Source organism: Hipposideros armiger, unplaced genomic scaffold (assembly GCF_001890085.2).
Source record: "Hipposideros armiger isolate ML-2016 unplaced genomic scaffold, ASM189008v1 scaffold_219, whole genome shotgun sequence".
Lineage (NCBI taxonomy): Eukaryota > Metazoa > Chordata > Mammalia > Chiroptera > Hipposideridae > Hipposideros > Hipposideros armiger.
In genome coordinates, this window is record NW_017731569.1 from 1,282,497 (window position 1) to 1,304,934 (window position 22,438).

Here is a 22,438-nt window from a genome sequence, read left to right on the forward strand (position 1 = left end):
AATAATGGTGCCAGCTTGGGCCAGTGAAGCAACATCCTCCACAACTAGACTGAAGAACAAAACAACAGCAACTTGTCTGTTCTCCTTCCCCCGATTCCCCAATAAAATCTTAAAAAAAAAAAATCAACTATTCAAAAAAAAAAGACTATTGACATTTTAGTTTCTTTCACTATAAGAAAAAAGGAAGTAAAGGAGGGGAAAAGGAAAAGGAACTATGGACTCTCCCTACTATGCCAACAAGATCAGCCATTCCTGCAGTAAAACCTAGTTGTTATCAAGTTATCCTAGAATACAAATCACTTCTCTTTCCTCCTTTCTAACCCATGAAATGATTACTTGTGATGCTCATACCACTTTTCCTGTTTTCTACCACTTTTGTGGAACTTTCCAAACCTAAATTTTTAAATATCTGAAATCTCTTTTCCTGTGAAGCACATATAACCACTTAGAGAACTATTTTTCCACTTCATTTGTTCTCCACTTGAAAAAAATTCACCTGCAACAATGCCTGCATATTTACATTACAATAATATATTGTTAACAAGCATCAATGTCTGTGGGATTATTAATGCCAACACTTCCACTGTATAGACTTTCAGTGTTGTACGTCAGAGAGAGATGAGAACGCATCTGTCAAGAATGATTTGTAAAGCTAGAATACCATTCTGAGCACAGGCTGGCACAGATAAATAATTTTTAAAGATTACCAAGACAACAAACATAATTGTCATGTTAGGAAGGCAAACTTAATGACTAACCAAATACAAGGTAAACAGCCAATCTGAGATAAAAAGAGATCTCATAAATTCTTAACTCATCGTCATTCTTGACTGATCTGGGGTTTTCTTTAATGAAACTGTTGAGAGTTTAGTTTCTTTTAACATGAAAAATAATATCAGTAACATAAGTCAATTTTCTAGTACATCAGTAACGGTCTAGAACTCTAAGTTAACCTCTTGAATGCTATCCGTTCAGTTACTGATCATTCATTAACCCTTTTAATGAGACAAAAATAAATTAAATAAATAAATAAAAGCATGGCCCTGGACTTTGAGATATTTACAAATATATCTGAGATATACATATGAAGTGACTGAACCAAGATTCCAACTGAAAATGGCCTTAGTATATTATAAAGATTTCCATGGTGAAGGGCTATGCTCCCAGCCTCACATATCTTATAATAAATATACTTAGTTCATAAACCAGCCAATTGTCCACTACTTGTAACAGCCAGATTTCTTCTATTTTCAGATTTAAAAGGGAACTTGGAGATCCTCTAGGTCATTCATTTTACAGGAGGAGGAACTAGAGGTCTCCAGAGGTTAAGTGACTTGCCCCGGGTCGCCCCGGGTCACCCAGGTTGATGTTGGCAGAGCATGAAGATATCCACCCATCTCCCGACCCTGATCTAGGGCCTGTTCCAACAGCTTTCATGGCCATTGTTCTAAGCCCAGAAAATGGTAGACAGTCTGGGACTCACTCAAAGTGGCCCACAAGAGTCTTAATCAGAGCTTACCCTTTGCCATCTCTGTCTGTCCGGACATTCAGAAAGATGAGATTTTCAAGGCTTTTGGCTCTGTAAAACACAAAGAAATTCAAATAAAAGGCTGCATATTGAAATAAAACTGTGTGGTATCTTGAAAGGTCAGGTATAATACAATAAACATTCTTCGTGATTTGCTCATTTACTCTTAGCGAATGTAAGAGCAGAAATCCTTCTGGGCAGTTATGCCTGAACTAAATGTACAATACTGAGGGTGCTACCCCATCTGCTAGTGCATTTTCATGCCAGAGGATACAACTCCCTTCTAGCTAATGTCTGAGAGAATAAAGCAAGCAACCTGGGAGATCAGATTTTCAGGTTACAGACTGATGTACTTACCTTTTCTCTCTTTGCTCTGCATTAGGAGTTCTGAAGATGCCATCAAGACCTTGATTTCTTTAAATGTATTAAATAAAAAACCTTGTCAGTGGCAATAACAGATACTTAACTCTATAGAAACATTGACCAGTTTACATCTAAGATAGGAAACAAGATGGTTGAGAAAGATGAGCCACAATTCTTGAAATTGCTTTATTCCAAACAGGTATTTTCATACTCAAATTTAAATTTCAGTGGACCTTAGAGACAATAAAAGATATAAATTGGAGATACACAAGCCATAGTAGGTCCACGATGTGGGGTTTTTTTTGGGGGGAGGGGATGTCACGGAGTGTTTTTGTTTTTAATGTTAGCCAATATTTACAAGAATGTCCTGACACCTAGAAACCTGGATTTTCAGTATCTCCTGAAAATATCCTGCAATGCTGGGCTCGAATTCTCAGGTGGCAACCATTGGCTGGAGATGAGAAAACACTAGGCACTCTGGACAGGGCATTCCGCCCACATTTCAGCTAGTCGGCTCCCTTCCAGTTATGCATGCCTGGCCTCAATAGGCCATGGAGTCTGTGATTCCTGATCTAATAATTCCTCGCTTATAAATGAGGAAACTGAAATGCAGCACATTTAAGTGAGTCATTGATAGTCAGTCATAGGGATCAGTATTGTCAGAGCGGGGTATTAAAACCACACCTCTTGACCAATGAACTCCTTTGACACGTTCTTTATTTCTCCTTCTCTTTGGTCCCTGTCCATTCAGTGTGTTCGTACACAAAGTAACAGAGAGATAACTAAAATTCCACACACCTCTAACACAAACCTCAATTTTTATAATTTTTAAAGTATGCAATTATAAATGATTCAAAATAAGAAGATAATGTCAACTAAGATAATAAGTGGTTTTGTACTAGTTAAATTAAAAGCATTTAGTGACCAAACCAAATTCTGTTTGCATACTAACATATTAATATTTCAGGAAGAGCTATGTGGTTATTTATTTAACTGCCTTACTAAAAAAAGTGGAGTATGAAAATCAAAGTTGCTTTAATATTAGAAGCTTTAGATTATAATAACCATTAATAATGATGATGAAATGATGATGATTTCTACAAGCTTTCTATTCAAGATTTATAGGCTCCTTTTGACTAGCCCAGTATGTGGGTCTCACTCAAATACTGAGAAGACATAAGAAGTCATGATATGCAATTCAGTAACAAAGCAAAAAATAAATGGTTTTAAATCTTACCTATTCAAGCTTTTGTTCATTTTGATGATATTATCCAATTCTTCACTTTTGGAAGAGAAAAAAATATCTCACATCAGTAAAAGCCTGCCCAGAGTCAAAGGGCAGGTTCACCTTAAAACAACCGTTTCTGAGTTCTCTGAAATATCGCACATGCCCCACCTTTACACCTACGAAAATCCTGTCTATCACTCAGTGCTCTCCTCAAACACCTTTCTCCAAGGAATCTTTCCCAGTCCTCCAACTGAATAGAGTCCCCTCGATTTTCAGAACCCTTGCAGCATTTTGTTTCTTTGCATCTTATTTATGACACTTACATTACTATATATTTAATATAGCAATTGCACACTTGTCTCATGTTAATGTCCCTGCTTTTACACACATGAGTGTGCACACACACATACACACAGACACAGACACAGACAAACAGACACACACACACACACACACACACGCACACACACACACACCACTCAAAATTTAGAACTGTATTTTACCTTGGATCCTCTTACATCTTTAATGTAGTGTCTTTCATACAGATGTTTAATACAGGTTTTTAACTGAATCAACAAATGTTCGTACATTGATGAATTATAGATTCTACCTTTGTATAATGTAATTGCACAAAGCAGCTACTGGAAAACACTTGTTTATCTGTAAGTCTGGCTTCTTTTTTGCATTCTACTCTACCTTATCCCAGGACAGCTAAATTTGCTATGTTATTTCCACATTTGAGAACTGTAACTTTCTGCATGCTTCTTCAAAAGCAAACTGTTTAACTTAAACCCTGGCTTCCAGAATATCCCTTAAAATCATATGAGCTCAGCTCTCTCCCCCAAGAAGGCAGCCTCACTGGGTGTCCTGCTTTTGTTCAGTCCTCAACTTTTCTGTCCACCAACTTCAACCCCCTATCTCTTGTCTTCCTCATCCAGTTTTTCAGTTCACAAATGTTGGTTCTCCCTTCTTCCTGCTCTAGAATCACATGTTTTCCACACTTTCTCAATGTTCCTCTTTCTTCTTGAGTCATTACTGGTGTTGACTAGAAGGCCATGAGGCTCAGTAACTCAGTAGTTACACATTCAGGCTCCCAGGTCAGGGATACCTGGATTTCAGTCTAGGATTCAACACTTAGTTGGCGACTCTGGGTGAGTTACCTAACCTCTTGCTGCCTCAGTCTTTCCATCTGTAAAATAAGGATACTAATTATACCCATCTCAAAAAAGAATCAATAAACTAATGAGTACAAACTGTGTAGCATGATGTCTGGCAAGTCATAAACTCCCACTTAATTTTGGCCATTATATTAAACAGTTCCCCATTGATACTAATTTTAATTTAATAAATGTTAGCTATATTTATTTTTAAAACTGTATTTAGAGACACCAAGACTTTGGCTCAGTCTTGGAGGTATACTCATTAAGTCATGTATGTGCTTTGAAGAGTCCTGGCAGGAGGTAGTGACATAGCTGCTGGGGCAGTCCTCTCAGAGACACTAAGAGCACATGAAATCAAAAGCCATAGATGAATCCTTCCAAGTAATATTATGTATTCAACGGTAGGATGGAAGGCTGAGAATAAACACTGAAATGCAAAAGTTGCTGACTGTGAAAAAATTGATTACTACTCTATCCTTGTGTGGTACACACTTTACCCAGTCCCCTGACACAATGTCCCATTGTCTTTGTTTTGCTTGAAATTCTACCTTCCAACTCTCAGGCTGTGAATCTGTCCATGTTCCCAAGGGAAAGAGCAAATTTAAGAATCCTGTAAATTTTAGCCACAGACCTTACTGGTGTGAGTCACAATGATGAGATTATCAGGATTTGTGGTTGCTCATGTTTATCACAAGAAAATTAGCATAAATCATGAGGAGACACTCTGTGGTAAATTAAATAAAATGGAGATTGCATTCTGAATGAGGAAGTTCAGCTTTTAAAATGACCTTAAATTGATGAAAGCTTTGGATATTAAGTTTCACCATTGCATTTGCAATAAATTAAATGCTCTTAATCAGATAAGAGTAACAGTCTATTTCACAAAGAAATATCACAAAGAGCAGCTCGGATAAATAAAGCTATTTCTAGTCCCTACGGACATCCCACAGTAACAATACTCGGCTATCGATGCAATAGACATTTTCCCTAACCCCCGTCAAAGCAGCAACTTCTCCCTGTAAAGAACGTGCCTGGCTGTGGAATTCATGCATCGTGGCTCAGGAGAGCAGACAGGAAAGTTGAACTAACTGCCACTCTCACTGTTTTGGTTTGATTTATGACAAACCATAATTTCTCTTCAGTATCACTCACTTATCTCTCCTGCAAACCACCCTGCCACCCACCAAAAACTTTAGTAGGAATTTTTAATTCCTACTAAAAACAAAATATTGCCACAAACAAAAATAAAATGAGAGATCTAGGCATTAGATGAGAGAAGAAATGGAAATGAAACATTCAGGATACTTTCTAGAGTCCCCATCTGGATTCAGCGCTCCTCTTTTGTTTATGAATTTGCACAGAAAAGCTAAGTGTCCCTTCTGCTTCTTCTCTTGTTCTTTTGACTGAGACTGCAGTCCCTAATAACACTCTAAGCATTGCCAAATTCCATTAAGCAAGAAAGAATTTGTAGGCATGGGATTTAAACTATGAAATGTTTGTACTCAAGGTTTTCTTGCTGCTCATCATTTTACCACATTCTGTTATTAAACACCTACTTTGCACAAAGCATCATGTCAAACTCAGCAAATGACATATGGTGACTAAGGCGAAATGTCTGCTCTTAAGAGATTCAAGAAATGATAGACAATGAGACATTTACATAAATACCATACAACATTAAATATGATTAGTTGTTAATAAAACATGAATAGTGGGGCTCGAATAGCTTAGAGAAGCAGAAGTCATATCTCACTAGGTCACTCAGGGAAGACTTCCCAGAGGAGGTGATACTTGATCTGGGTCTTGAGAAGTGGATAGAATTTGGATGGATTGATATGGTGGCCCAAGGATGAAAAAAACTGCCATTGGGTAGAATGGCATAGACAAGGCGGGTATCTGAAAACTGTGGGGAGGAACTAGTTGGATTTCGTATTGAATGTAGGGTAACTGTAAGGGTTAAGTCAGAAATAACTCTGGAACATTAGGGTGGAGCCACATTGGCAAGGGCCATGGATGAGGTTTTACATCATGAATGCACAATGGGGAGCCAGTGGAGTGGTTATTCCAGCAGAATCTTAGAAAGAGGCCTCTGGCAACAATGGGTAGTAATGGTTTAGTGGGAAGAGAGACTGCAGGAGTGTAAGTAAGTAATAACCTTTGCTGGAGTCAATGAAAGTTTGAACTGGGTTAAGGACATGTGGGCATGAGGAACATTTTTGACATTCAAGCCATATATCCCTGATACTACACAGAGAAAAGACATGGACAAATCAAGAATGATTCCAGAAAGGTGAGTTTGCCTGAGTAAAAGAACATAGAAGTCAGGAAATAGCCTATTTGATAAGGAAGTTGAATTTGGCCTGGCTCATTCTATAATAAATGGGGGTGTTGGGGAGACAGGTAAGTGGAGATCTGGACAAGCAACATAAATAAGAACAAGACACTTAGAAAAAGAGCAGAGAGAAGCCTGACATCATAAATTAGAATTGAAATTAGTTGGTTTAGAATTAGGTCAAAACCATGGGCAGCTGAGGTCACTGGGATGTGTACAGTTATGAGAAAAGGAAGCAGGGAAAGAAAAGTATCCATGAATATCAGTACCACCCAATTTTCAGGGACACATCTAGGGACACCAATTCTTTCTTCTTTTAAATTCTATCCAATAAACAGCATTGGGATTTTGTTCATATTGGGAACATTAAGGTACTGGTTATGCATTTTTGAAACATAAGGAGAAGAAAAAAACCAAGCTCGAAGCTCTGAGATCTCACCCCTTGTCAGCTTTCTGAAGTGAAGTAGCCACTTTGACGATGTTCTCAAGATCCTGACTCCTTCAAACAATGGTAAATAAATACAAGTCAATGACAATAGAGCTACCTTTGAAACAGCTAAAATTTATCTGTGTTCAGTAAAGAAAGAGATAGTTCATGTGCAACTTAGGAATTATTGAGTCTAGCTGAGTAACAAAATATCACAGCATACACACACGCACACACACACACACCCCACTGTCATTCCACTGGCACTGCCTCTGCCTTCCAGTGCTCATTGAAATAACTACAGTTTCTCCTAAAGACTTATAATCAGCTGCTACAAAGTTCTTTACCTACGAAAGGATATGGAAAAGCATATACAGTTAACTGCACAAGGAAACACAAACCTGTGCTCAGAACGCTTCCTACCAGAACCAAGGAGCTTTATGCAACATATTCGATGATTAATTTGTCCCTCACATGAGGTGAAAATAGTTATCTTTTTAGACTTCCAAAGGGAAAGCACATTGTAAACTTTAGGATAGGTGAAAGCCCCTGATACATAGACGTTTAAGTCCATGCTGGTCTCTCTAGATCATGAAGAGGAATAATGGGGAATTTCTTTATAGGTTTCCTTGAAATTAAGATCTGTATTTCACAAACAATGTGTCACAGAAGGTTAATAGAATTCCATGAAGAAAGAAGTTTGTAGTCTAGTAAATTTGGTAGGTGTAACCAACTTTTGGAGATTCAGAAGGTAGATAAGTCCACAGAGGCTCTGAGAAGTCCTGTGTCACAGAACTCTCATTGTGTTTCCTCAATGTGTTGGGCCATTAAACCTTCTTTCACAGAACATACACCAGCAACCTGTGTCACATGGGGCCCAGTTTGGGAAATGCTGAGGTAGAGTTGCATTTTAAGTGACTAGGTACAGGCAAACATTATTTCCCTGAAGGTAAGGTCACCTTTGATGTATGTTTCAAACGGGAACTGTTCTGAGAGTCAAAGGAGATTATTTTTAAAAAATTAAAAGTACGTGCATTTTAAACTTTGCAAAATGTTTTTAGTCAAAAAAAGTTTTGACTAAAAAAGTGGTTTGTCATAATGGTTAAAATGGTAAATTTATTATGTGTTTTTTACCATAATGAAAAAATTGGCTTATCATATTGATAGATCTATAAAATAACATTGTTCAAAAACTAACTTGAAAAATAGTGTTTTTTTTCTTAAAAACATATAAATAAAAACAAGATATAGCCAAAAGAAGTACTAAATTAGATGGGATGTACAAGACAACAAGCGTCAATTAGGACTGTCATGGGGAAACCTTACCCAAAGTTATCAATACAACTTGTGAACCTCTTCCTGATGATACAGGCAGAGCCGAATGTTACCATATTATACAACCAAGTCTAGGCAATGCTTTTATGGAACAAGTTCAATCAAATGACTACATTTCCACCTATTCATGTACACATCAACACCCACTATATCGTTAATCTTGGGACAAGTGCTGAGAATAAAGAGGTGTTTTTCTCTCTTAAGGGGTTTGATCTTATTCTGTTACCATGTTCAAACAATTTTGGTTGTTTTCTTAATGCAAAGCTTAGAATAGAAATAAAAAGAATAAAATTCTTAGGTACAAATAAAAATATATATTACCCACTGTATTAAAGTCAGCTAGAAAACTGATTTTTATCTATTTTATTATTAATTGTTTTGTATTTTTAAGTATTCTAATAAAACAAACTTTATCATTTCTACAATTACGTAGTTATAGATATAGTTCATTGTACCTTATACTTCTTTCAGCAGATCTGGTTTCTGTATATACACCTGGTTTAGGTGGACAAATCTGCCTATATTTAAAAAGTTAAAGATAATGTTTGTTAGGTTAAAAAACCCCACTTCTCTGTTAAATTTAAATTTATAAGAAAACATTTATGTTCAAAAAGATCACAGTATATTGCAACAATAGCACTACTTGAGATAACAAACTTTACCTTAGCTCTTTTGAGTCACTAGAACTCAGCCATATCCTATTTGAAATTCTAGAGTCCAATATACTAACTTTGCAATTTAGCCTATCCCTTTTAATATATTTTTAACCACTGAATATATAGAGAAATATTTGTTCTAAATAGGTTCATTTCATTTTAGTTTCCAATCATCAATAAAGCATTTTCATACTTATCTATTTTAGATAATGATACAATATTTTAAAATATTAAGAATCATTTTTTTGTTATGAGGCATCAGAGAGATGCTTTTTCTTAAAGACATTCCATCTGAATACTATCGAGAAACGTATTTGCTCAGATATGAAGGGAAATATTTTTAAATTGCCAGTACACCCACTACAATGAGAATGACTAAACTGAATTGACAGAATTAAATTTTATGATATTAGGTTCCGTCACAATTTGTGATATAAAGCTTTTCTCTGCTCTTTTTCTGAGTATCTTATTGACCTACTTAGACATTCTTGCTTGTTCTCAAGACACTATAGTCAACTACTTTTTAATACTCCTGAGGACATGTGTTAATTACATAGGAAACACTTCCCTTTCATAGTCTTTCATTAAAATCATCTTGCTGTGATTAAAGTCATCAGGATGTAAAACATGTAAGTTGTCCTAATTTTATTTTTAAGATTATTGGTGGGAGAAAAAAATTAGAGTAGTAAAAATGGATTAGACAGATTCCCATGAAATTCAGCATCTTTTAAATCTACATAAGTTCACTGCTCTAGAGCCACTGATTCTAGATTAGAATTTCGGAGGTACTAAAGTCAATTTACTTTAGCCCCTTAAGGAAATCCTATTCAAATTAATATTTAATTGTGCAATACTATAAAAGGGAAAATAATAGAAGATAAAAAGCTTGAGAAGTTATTTTTAAGAGCATAATTATAACCATTGTACAAATAAAAAGTTATAAATCTGGTCTATATTTTTTATTAATTCAATGAAGAAGTATTCTTTTCATTAAAAAATGTATCCTCTTATCCTAAGGGCAAAATTTCAAAGGTCCTGTGACATCTCACCGAATAGAAATTCAGACCTTGGCTTTGAATCAACAGGCTGATCACCTAGCGCTGTGTAGCCCTGCTGCCCAATCAGCATTTTCTAGCTGAAGTTATCCTTTTCCTGAAGAATAGTTCTAGAGTTGTCTCACACGTTATGAAAAGAATCACCATCCAAAAGCAAAATTACAAAAGAATCAAAGGCAGGCAATCAAGTGGCTCTAATGTAGTGCCCTCATTGAGATACCACTTTTTCATTTCACAATAATAATGTAAATGTGTAATGTACATCTTGAAAAATGGTTTGAGGTGATTAAACAGTTTAATGGGAACACTTTCAGATCTCTGAATTTGTTTCTAAGTGTTAATTATAGAATGTCAGAGATTCAAAATAGGAAAGCAACCTGTCTTTTTTTTCTTGATTCGGAGATAAGTTAGAATGTTTTTCATAATTTCTGATAGTTTTTAAATAAATTTCAAATTCCGTAGCTAAAACATGACTAAAGAATTACCCAAAGGTATTTCTAACATAAGGAGGGATTTGAGCAGTGACACAGTTTCAAGAATATCTTTCATCAGAAACCGTAGCTCTTAGTGAAAAACTTAACTATGAGTAAATGTAAACCAAATATTTGGTTTATATTCATATTATATACAATATATGTCAAATACATATGTATACATATATATATGTACATATATATACAGAGAGAGAGAGAAAGAAAGAGAGAGAAGTTCCTTACATATTGGTTCCTAATACATAAGTTAAAGGGATCGTGACATGAACATTTCCTGGACATGGATATTGTTTAGTTTCTTGAAGATTTATTTCCAAAGATAGGTAATGATCATAACTATTCAAAGGCAAACATAAATATACATTTGTGTTGACAAATAGAAGTAGAAAAGCTTTAGAAGTGCTTCTTCCATAATGTGCACACAAAACATATCCACGTTTTACACCAAAAAGGTCAAAATTCATTTGCTTTCCTTTCCTTTGAACTACAGTATTTTGGCAAGAAATCCTGGCGTGTTAGGTCTTACCTATTATCCCTTCTCAGCTGCTTAGGAGATAAAACAGGAGCAGTGGGCTTTGGAGGTATCAGAGGGTGAACAGCTGGTTCCCTTTAAAACAGAAAACGGCAGTTCATTTCACCATGGAAACATGGCTGATTTTAGCATCTATTAACTGAATGCATTTATTACCTCCATGGAAATATCTTCTGCATCTTAGAACCCCCATACTGGAGGTACCTGAAAGGTCGAAATCTACAAAGCACTAAACTTTAAAGAAGTCAAATATTGAAATTATAGATATTTTAAAAGTTCGTTTAATCAGATTTTTGGAAACCATATCCTCTTTAACTATAGTTTGAAGAACATAATGAGTTCTTCAAAAAGCTTAATATTTTGCTAGACTATCTAGCTCAAGTGGTATTTTGGGTCAGCAGCACATGAGCATAGTAAATGGTTCCTGGGCATTAATATATAAGCTTCTTTAGGAATTATGTCAACTATCAGGCAGTTACAGACACAGCAAAAAAATGTTTTCAATGCACAGACTTCAAGGTAAAGTTGATTTGAAGCTCTTAACTAAATCTGACTTAAATATTGTCAGTACAGGCCAGTTTGATGCTACAAAGCATATACATATACTGTCAGCTTTATCCTGGCAACAAAATGCCAAGGTAGTCTCTGCGGGGGCATGATGAAATGACCTAGGAACTGGAGACAGGCAATTATGTGCATATTTTGGATGGAGTCTGTGCCCTACCCAGGACATGTCACTCCCCATACCGCCACAACAACCCCAGTTGTTTCCTATTATTCTCAAGATAAATGCCATACCTAGTAAAAGTACCCTTTTGTTCTAAGCCCAATGTACCCCTCTGGCTTCTGCAGCACACTAGGTGAGTGTGTGGACCCATGTTACCTGAATTGTCAGCTGTGTGACAATGTGTTAACCTGACTCAGTTTCTTCATCTGTAATAACCCTTCCAAGAGGATTGCTGGGTTGTTGTTGCATTTATTGGTAGCTTTCTATGAATGAGGTACTCTACAGAGTGGATGAATTCCCTGTTCTCAAAAGGTTTTCAATACACAAATAAATATATGACAGGTGGAGAAAAGTGCTATGAAGAAAAATAAAACAGAGTAAGGGAATATAGAATGACAGGTTAGGGACACTATTTTATATAGAATGTCCTGGGAAGGCCTCTCTGTGAGGTGAAATTTGAACCAAGACCTGAGGGAAGTGATGAAATAAGCCAGGAGGGACATCCAAGAAAAAGTATATAAATATGGGCATCATCAGCTTAGAGACGGTGTTTAATACTTGAAACTGGACAAGATCACCAAGGGCAGCAGTGTAAGTAGAGATGAAAAGCAGGCCAATTGTTGAACCCTTGGCCCTGTAATATTTTTAGATGTCAGGAATATGAGTAGGAAAGAGCAAAAGAACCTGAGGAGATGTGTCCAAGGAGAAAAGAACTATGAGCATATCCTAGAAGTATCCGAGAAGCCAAGTGAGGGAAGTATTTCAAGGAGTAATTGGGCATGCCAAATGGTAATGATATATCAAACAAAAGAGGATTGGGAAGTTACCATGGTTTTGGCAAGTGGTCACTGGTGACCCTGATAAGACCAGTTTTGATGGAGCAGTGGTGAAAAGTCATAGGAGTGGATTTAAGAGAAAATAGGAGGTAGAGGCATTGAAGAGTTTTGCAATGAAAGGGGAAGAGAGAAATGCATAACTACCTGAAGGTTGATAGGACAAGGAAGGTTATTAGACTAAGTAGATATGATGATGGGAATGATCCAGTGAAGAGGCTACTTTTGATGGTGCAGGAGATGAGAAGTCGAAATAAGGAAATCTGGCTTCATAAGCCCTCCCCACGGTATGCTGCCTCTCAAGGGGTCCTTGGGCAGCACCAATGGCTCAATTGTGGTTAGTAATCATGGAATTAAAACATGTGTAAGGCTAGTTGACCTTGTTTTATCTTGCTATTTCAGCTGCTTTGGGGCAGAAAGAAAATATTCAGAATTGGATTTAACTAAGTTTATGACTTAGCCAAGTGAGTGCAACTAAAGAATAATGTCAAGGGAGGGGAAGGAGTAGACAAGGAAGTGATTACAATGAGGTACTGTGAGATCGAAGATGGACATGGAGGGATGTGGAAATATGGGAGGTAAGCAACTGTGAAAAGATGGTAAAATCAATGGATTGGTGGTTGTGGTGGGGCTGAAGAATTTCTGGAATCAGAGGACTAGAGGGCATTAGCTGGACAGATAGAAAGTATAAGCCAAAGAGAGAAAGCTTTGACATTGACATTTCATAGTGTGTGGTTACTTACAAGGGCAGGATCTATGGGTGGCTCAGGTAGGGTGAAGGACAAGGAGAGGTCAAGAAGGTGAGAGGTCAGGATTGGGGAAGGATCCTCTACATGGATTTGGAAATCACCAAGCATTATGACAGGAGAGGTGCTTGTGAGAGACAATGAACCAGGTGCCAAAATCTTCAAAGAGTGAAGGTGAGTGGCTCAGAGACCCTCATATAATTCCATTGAGGAAGAGAAGTTCATATGGTTTGGCTTTGAAGAAGATGGGGTGTGATAGAAGGAGGGAGTTAAAATTGATAGGATGTGGCAGATTCTGTGATACGTGGGGTTAGGAGAAAAACAGCCTTCTTTGAGAGGAAGGCTGTGGGAGCAGGGCCCTCTGGGAGAACCCGATAAACAGGTGAAAGGTCATTCAGTCAGACACAAGGTTAAAGAATAGTAAGTGTTGATGAAAATGGATGACACATCCAGGGATGCACTGTGGGAGGGTTTGAGAGATCAGGATGATGTTAAGTTGGGTCATGTTCAATGATGCACAGTTTTGTGGGGATAGTCCAGGTGATAAAAAATGATCTGACTGTGCTTCCCATGAGGATGCATGGCCAGAAGGATGGAGGACACAGCTGAATTAGTCCTGAAGTTTTCTCAGCAGTGTGGTAGTGAGGCTCTGAGTGATGGGCAGTGGAGCAGCAGAGAACAGAGCATGGTGGGTCTCCTGACTCTCGTGTTGATGCCAGCTCTGAAGCCAGTAGAAGGGCATGCAAAGCATTAGAACATTGCCTGGCTCACTGTAAGTGCTCAAGAAATGTCTAGTGCTGTGGTTGTTGTTCTCACCCCACAAGAATCCAGTACTGTAGCTATGCCAAACTACTTACATTTCCTAAACCACCACCGCCACCACCACTATCACCACCACTAACACCACCATCACCACCACCACCACCACCACTAACACCACCACCACCAACAGCAACACCATCACATTCCCACTCCTCTCTGGCATACCTCCTTCCTTTCACATGGATGCTTCCTCCTTGCCCTTCAGCATTGGCTTGGGTGTTATCATTTTAGTGGTACCCAAAGCTGTGTTGGATACACCCTTGTGTTTCTTCATAGCACACCCACTTCACAGAACACATCATGCTATTCTGGATTACACATAATTATCTGTCTGCACACTGTACTGAAAGTTCCTAAAAGGATAGTTATAGCTCAAGTACTAGAATGGTGTATGACATGGGTGCCCACTAAAGATGTGTGAATTTAATGAAAGGAGGAGTGATTGGATGAATTTCTATTTGGTAAAGAAGGAGATGGGTACTGAAGAGGGGCCTGAAACTTTCAAAATCTGATAGTTAAGCTGTGCCAGAGACGTCCATTGTTAATTCCACTACTGAGCACCTAGTAGGTGCCAGGCACTCATGAGTTACTGTTATATGATATGCCTGGAAAAACAATTTACATGAAAATGGCATCTACCTTCTGGTTTAGAGTTAGATTTTACAATTAGATAGTAATTTATTTGTGTTGCCATCATCTTCTCAAACATTATCCCTGTTTTGAGGATAATTTGATATCACTCACATGATAATGTATCTTTAGCATATCTGTGTGGATTAGCTGATTACATGTTTTTCTCCCAGGGGTGGAAGAAAGGGGTAAGAAAGTGGTTAGTCCCGGGTAATAATGGGTCTGCACAGGGCACTGGATTTCTGAGAACAGGCAGGAGAGAGGTAACAAGATGAAAAGGAGGATTACAAAACTGAGAAACAGGATGATGCCAAATGTTGCTGATGCCAGAATCACATTGATGAAAAGCTAAGTTTCGTTCAGTTTGGAATCGCCAAGACCTCAAAGAGGTGGGTAAATACTGATGGGGTGTGTCTGGGAGGCAAAGCTGGGTCAAGAAGTAGATCTGGATACACAGCGCAGAGATGGTTTGGAGAGCACCCAGGAAAGAAAAGGTGGGTGTGCAGTTGTGAAAGCCAAGAAAAGCAGAGGAGGGTGTTTTATTTCCGAGGGTGATGCATTTACACCCCTGCTGGGCGGGGGCCAGGAGATGCCACATTGACTTCAATTCACCTCAAAGGAGCTTTCATTTGCATCTCTGCAATGACAGTCACAAATGACAGAGCCCAAGCCCTAGGGGGGTAGGGGCAATGAGAGAAATCATTCATGCTGTGCCAGGAGCTTGGTGTGATGCCAAGCAGGGGGATTAAAATGCAAGAGTGAAGCAGGAAGCTGTGGCAGAGACCGTTTTGAAGAGAAGGAAACAAGAGACATTCATGTGGAATGATCCTGTTTGAATACCACTTTGAGACGCAATGTTTAAGCGTGGATAAATTGACTGCAGCTCTCCCCTCTGCCTTTCCCTCAATCGCACAAGACTTTTGCAGGACCACGCCACCACATTAGTCGCTATAATTGTGAAGAATAGCTTTCAGGGGTAAAATGGCAGCACTGACAAGAAATGTGAAAACGCAGATAGCAGCCCAAGGGCCAGAGCTAATAGAAATAACACCATAAAGCCATTTATATTACTTCATTGTCTATGCTGCTGCAAAGATCACTTCTTTTCATTATGACCTTTGTGGATAACATGCTTGGTTCTGTGATTTCTGTTTAAGACTGACTTTGTGAAGAACATTTCTATTCCTGCAGCACAAGTCAAGGTTGAAACAAGAATAATTGACTCTAATATGTAATTGCGAGTTTCATTTCTACTTTCCATTGTGCTTAAGCTTTTGTATCCCACAAACAGAATTTTTATCCCAACGATAGCAAAAGGAGATAGAAGCTATATTCACTGAGTTTCAATAACATATCAGAGTGCCAGGCTCTCACATACAAATTTTTGTTCCATCCATGCATCTATCCTATGGAGTACATATTATTATTATTATTTTCCACTGAGTCTCAGGAAAGTAGAGTAATTTGCTCTGGGTCACACAGCTAATAAGTGATGCAGCTAGGGTGTCAGCCTAGTCTTCCTGAGGCCACGTCTCATGTTTCTTTTTTTGCTTTTTTTTTTTTCTCCTCCGTTTGTATCATACTGGATCCAACCAACACTGTTCCAGGTATTTGCCAATGAAAATCTAATAGCAATAGATTGTCTTGAAATATTTCCTTACCCAAGAAAGGAGTCATTAACTCAACAAGCTTTTATTCCACAACTGCTCCAGTCCTAATGTTAGGACACAGCAGATCATGAGGCCAAATGCCGCATTCAAAGATTGGAAAAGATATGGTCCATACTCTCAAAGAGCTTATAAGCTGCAAGGCACATGTGCAAAAGAATGATTGCTGTGCTGATGCCTCACTTTCTAGCAGCCAGTGGCCATTTCAATAAACCATAACACAGCAATAGAGCTGTGTTAGAAAGCACTGGGCTATGATTCCGGAGATCTAGGTTCTAGACTAGCTGTCCCTCCAACTTTCAATTTGGCCCTGGATAGAGCACTGGTTTTCTCTGAACCTCTGCTTCTTCATCTGTAAAAGGAAAAAATTGGTCCAGATATGTGACGCAAACTACTACGGGGCTGTGAGTAGGCAGTTATTGTAAGGAATTCCCAGCCCTTGCTATAGACTTAAGTGCCCTGCACATTCATATATTGCACTTTCCAAATGTAAGTAGATGCCGTTATAGTTAATAAAATTTAAATTAGCATAACCTACAATAGGTCATGGATATAAGAACATAAATAAAACTTTTAGCTGGTCAATAGGCATAAAGAGACACAAATTTGTAAGTATTGCTGAATTCATAGCATCCTTTGGTCCTTAGATGCTTTCTCAAAGATGTAGTAAAAATAGTCCAACTATTACCAGCAGAAATTATAAACATTTTCAGCATTAAAACTGAATCTACTCAAAATGGATCATAGACCTACATGTAAAGCATACAATTATAAAATTTCAGCAGAAAAATCTCTGTGACCATGGATTAGACAAAGAGTCCTTAGATATGACAGCAACCGCACAATTCATTTAAAAAAAAACTTGATAAATTGGACTTCATTAAATTAAAAAAATTTCACATGGCAAAAGGCATTGTTAAGAGGATGAAAATACAAGCCATGCACTGGGAAAAAAATATTTGCAAATCACATATCTGACAAAGGACTTGTAAACAAAACATATTTTTTTAAAACTTTCACAACTAAATAATAAGTAAACAAACACCAATAAAAAATAGGAAAATAATTTGAACAGGTATTTCACTGGAGAAGATGTATACATGATAAATAAGCATATGAAAAGATGCTCAACATAATTAGTCTCCAGGGAAATGAAACTTTGAACCATGGTAAGATATACTACACACCTATTAGAATAGCTAACATATATTTTTTTTAACTGACAATACTAAGTGATGCTAAGGAAGTGAAACAACTTGAACTCTCATACATTGCTGGTAGGAATGCAAAATGGTACAGTCACTTTAAAGAGTGTTTGGCAGTTTCTTATAAAGTTAAACATATACTAACCATATGACCTAGCAATCTTACTTGTAGGGATTTATTCAAGAGAAATGGATACATATGTTCATATAAAAACCTGTATGTGAACATTTAAAGCACCTTTGGAAACAACCAAAAAGTCATTCAACTGGTGAATGGCTAAATGAGCTGTTTATCTCCATACAATGCAATACTGCTCGGCAATGAAAAGAAATGAACTATTGATTCATGCAACAGCACGGATGGCTCTCACACGCATTATGCTATGTGGAAGATGCCAGATTAAAAAGGTTACATATACTGTGTGATTCCACTTACATGACATTCTGCACATATCCTAGAGGAAAAAGAGAGATGAGAGGGAGAAGTCCCCCACCCATTTGCCAAAAATGAGGACAATCCTAAGTAAAATGTTGGCTCCTGTCCCCTCCACCTGTTATTCCCTTTGTCCTCCCACCAGGCTCTGGGAAGCACAGTCCCTATGTCACAGTATACTCCTGTCACCTACACTACGCCACACTCAGTCTTCCCTGCAGCCCAGCGTCTGCTTGCTCAAAAGCCATCTCCTCTCTACAGAACCCAAACCACCATTTCCTCAGTGTGCTCCAGTTCTGCCCAAAACCTGATTTATATAATTGACACTATGATTTAATGACCCCAGACAGCCCCTTTGGTCTGTCAGGGTTTTCATGTTTTTAATTGAGGTGAGACTTATAATCTTCTAGTTGGTTAGAACTTCAGGCAATACTAATAAACGGTGAAAAAAATTTTTCTTTTTTAAATCAAAGAGTTTGGTTTTTATGGCTGGGCAGAAGGAGTTGTAGCTTGGAGGGTGATGTTTTTGGCAGAGAGCTTGCTCCAAGGTACCCTGACTTGCACAGCTTTTTCCTCACCCCCACTTCTGAACCTCCAGGTTCCCCACTTCATCATCCTACACGGGGCTTCCCTGCAGATGGCAGAGGCTGCAGGGGCTCCAAGGGACAGAGGGGAGCAGGAATCAGGACGGAGAGGAAGCCGGGATGGCTTTCGTTTGTTGTTGTTGTTTGAATGTGTGTTACTTAAAACTGGTGTTAGGAGGACAGAGCCTGTGTTGACCACATAGGACGGAGTTAAAAACAGCTCACTGCTCAAAGCTCAGACCTGCATTTCCACGCTGTGAGGTAGCTTCCTCCTCATTCCGCTTCAACAACACTTTTCAAAAATAATAAACCTTAACTGAGGATAATGTTTCATTAATTTCAGATGTTTAGAATGGGCATTCTAGGCATTCAGATAAGATTTTAAAAGCACTGCAGTTAGACATTTTACTCAATGTCTTAGAAGCTTAATTTTTACAAAACAGATTCTGGTTCATATAAAGATTTTTGCTGAGATAAAAATGAAATACATCATTTTTTTTATCATGACAGCAAACTTTGTAGTGGGTTTGGTGTCAATAGAGTTAAAAACGTTGCAGCATAATTAGAAAGGTTGCATTTTACCATTTATAGTTACAGTGAGAAAAATATAACTGTAATGCAAGGTTGCCATGGCAACTCACTTCTCATTAGGATTTTTTTTCCCCGAAATCTACCAATCAGCTAACCGGAAGTGAAAAACACTGAAGAAGAAGAGGTTGAAATAAATGTGGATGAGAAATTATGAAAGTACACAACAAGTCTTTAACTATATGGTAATTTTCCTAGGTTGTTTCCACGATCTTAATTTAACCAGATATTATGTATTTTCTTCTCTATCTTTGAAAATGACTCCAGAACAAAAGCACATTTTTTTGTAGAGGAGAGCAGTTTATTGCTGCTGGCAGTGGCTTGTTAATCCTGAATCACTAAAATGGGTGACAATCATAAACATTGATATTGTCTGTTGAGCAACTACCTTAAATTGGCTTTAGTGAGCTTCTTAAGTGAGCTTCACATGGCATTTAATCACTGAATCTCTAAGTCACCTAAATTCATAGTCAGAAACATTTGAATTTACCATAAACGGAACACCAATATTTAACAGTGGGTTCTGAAATCAGAAGCGACTTCAAGATCAACCTCCCAGAAATGTTGTGTCCATTTTTCACTGTGATGCGAACAAACATTTCTTATGAATGGTGCCTATTACCCACTCTATTGGTTCAAGCCTGGCAAATATTATCACTCTTTTGAAGGACCCTAAGATGAGAAAAAAGCTTAAGAACTTGAAAAATCAAGATAAATATTAATGATTGGTGACAAATTGTTTTGCATCTAGCTTTCTGGTCTTCAAATAAAAGAAGTGGGAAGGGGAAAACTTCCACTGGCCCTGAACTTCTAATAATTTTCCATAATGATGACATTTGTACTTTCTTTTATATATACAGTACTTCATAATCTCTGGCACATAGAGCTCAAATTACGTAACAGCAAAGCATTAACTCTTAAAACAGAAACATTATGTTCTGAAAAGATACCTTAGTTTATCATAAATTATAAATGAGTATCTACCCAGAATGTCTTATACTAAATAGCATCTTTCCACATGACATTAAGTTTGAGTTTACTGGTTATTCTGCTACCACCAAATATAACCAATAAAGAATGCAGAGAATCTCATAGCTCTACACACACAAATAGATACATGCATACACATATGCGTGCGCACCCACACACGCTCTCTGGCATTAGAGCATTTGTTCCCCCTCTCCTTTCTGCTTGGAATGGCTCCATCCCCACCCCACCTCTGCACCTGGCTTACTCTTATTCATTCTTTAAGTTTACCTCAGGAATCTCTTCTTTTGACCCTACTGTACCTCAAACACATCCTCTATTGCCTCCCTTTTCATGCTTCTATAACCTTTGTGCTTATCATACTCCCAAGGAACTGCTCAGTTGGGGCCAGCCTTGATATTTAGAACTTCTAGATCAAACTGACTCCATGATAGACTTTGCATTTCTTAAAATAGGGACTGGGTCTTACACATGTCTATATTCCTGGATTCTAGTAAAGTGCTTTCCTAGCACATAGAGCTCAACAAGTGTTTTTAGGAAGAGAGAAAAACAGAGAAAAGAGGGAGGGAGGAAGACAGGGAGGGAGGGAGAAAGAGAGAGAGAAAATAACTTAAGCACATAAAATAAAGCCTAATTACAAAGAGACAAATGCGATAGATGAGTTGAGGGAAACTCCTTATCTTGTAGATAGTAAGAAATATTAAAACTAATCAATCAATATGTACTTATTGACAAATTAATATGGATAAATATTATTGATGATTCAAAAGATTATAAGATGATGCCATCTAGTTGATGAGTATACCCCGAGAGTACGTAATATTTCAAGGTCATGCACAATGAATTCCCAAGGGACAACTACAGACAACAAGCTTTCTGAGCTCAGATGACAAAAACAACTTCTTGAGCTGGGAAAACTGTGTAAGTAAGATTCATACCAGACTTTGAAGAATGGGCTGGCTTGGGATGGTGGAATGCATCTACTTTCTCTGCCTTCACCCTCCCTACCTCTCATTACATCTCACCTTTCACCCTGTAATTGCACTAGTTATGGTTTCATTTTCTGGTTTCTCCTCTACCACCTCATGTATAGTCAGATATCAAGACTCAACCTTCATTTTCTCCTCATTTCATATTTTATTTTATCCATAGGTAACTTCACTCGGAAGGCACCAAATTGAATTCCTGGGTTCATTCCCAAATCTGGATCTCTGGCACCAACCTCTTGCCTGAGCACCTTCCCCATTTCTCACCGCTTAGAAATTACTTCTGCAAATATATCCTTCCAGGATCCCAGGCTCTACGTACTCGAATCAACGCACATTCAGCTTCATATGACCAATAGTGTATTCCCCGTTATGCTCCTATTTTTTTTTTTAAGATTGTATTGGGGAATTGGGGGAGGGGAACAGCGCTAGGGAATCGGGGGAAGGGGAACAGACAAGTTGCTGTCATTTTGTTCTTCAGTCTAGTTGTGGAGGACGTTGCTTCACTGGCCCAAGTTGGCACCATCATTGCGCTCTTCCCGGGTGAGGCAGATGGGTCTCCAGCCTCTGGACGGCCGCTCACAGCAGCTCTTGGCAGCTCACACCAGCTGCTGGCACTCACGCTGGCTGTCAGCCACACAAGGAAGCTTACGGCATACCCACTGCAGCAGGGGCTGCAGCCTACGCCATTGCCAGCGACTCACGGCAGCCCAGCTCCAGGTCGAGCTGTTGTTCACCACCTTAGCTGTAGAGGGCAGTGTCACTGGCCCTCATGTGGGATCTGAACCGGTGCCCTGCTTCTCAGAGCTGGCGTCCCAAGCCAGCTCTTAACCAATGCGCCACTCGGCCGGCCCTATACTCCTATTTCTTCTTACACTGATTGGTGGCATGCTTCAAATCACCCCGGTCTTGAAAACCTAACATTGTGTAATTTCTCTCCTTCCCACCCCACCTCTTTCAGGGCCTTTCCCCTGAATACTTTGTCAGAAGCTCTCCTTATCACCTCAGAGCTCCCAAAAAATGTTGATGCTTTTCTCATGATCCCGCCATTGACCTCGTGCTATGGTTACTTGCGCATTCATATTAGCCAACTTCGCATGCTATGAAAGACCTCAAGCCGCTG

At 38.4% G+C, this 22,438-nt stretch overlaps 1 protein-coding gene across 10 annotated transcripts in view; it reads right to left on the reverse strand.

Moving 5' to 3' along the window:
• SCEL (sciellin) overlaps positions 1-22,438 on the reverse strand; it is a 114,026-nt gene that overhangs the window by 45,845 nt on the left and 45,743 nt on the right. For 9 of the 10 annotated variants that reach the window (XM_019654296.1, XM_019654295.1, XM_019654300.1 and 6 more), the window contains 6 exons: positions 11,102-11,182; positions 8,829-8,891; positions 7,051-7,110; positions 3,129-3,173; positions 1,886-1,942; positions 1,520-1,579 (listed from right to left, as the gene is read on the reverse strand). In XM_019654296.1, coding sequence (XP_019509841.1) covers positions 1,520-1,579; positions 1,886-1,942; positions 3,129-3,173; positions 7,051-7,110; positions 8,829-8,891; positions 11,102-11,182 — 366 coding nt within the window. The remainder of the gene's footprint in view (positions 1-1,519; positions 1,580-1,885; positions 1,943-3,128; positions 3,174-7,050; positions 7,111-8,828; positions 8,892-11,101; positions 11,183-22,438) is intronic. The other variant, XM_019654299.1, reaches the window with a different exon arrangement.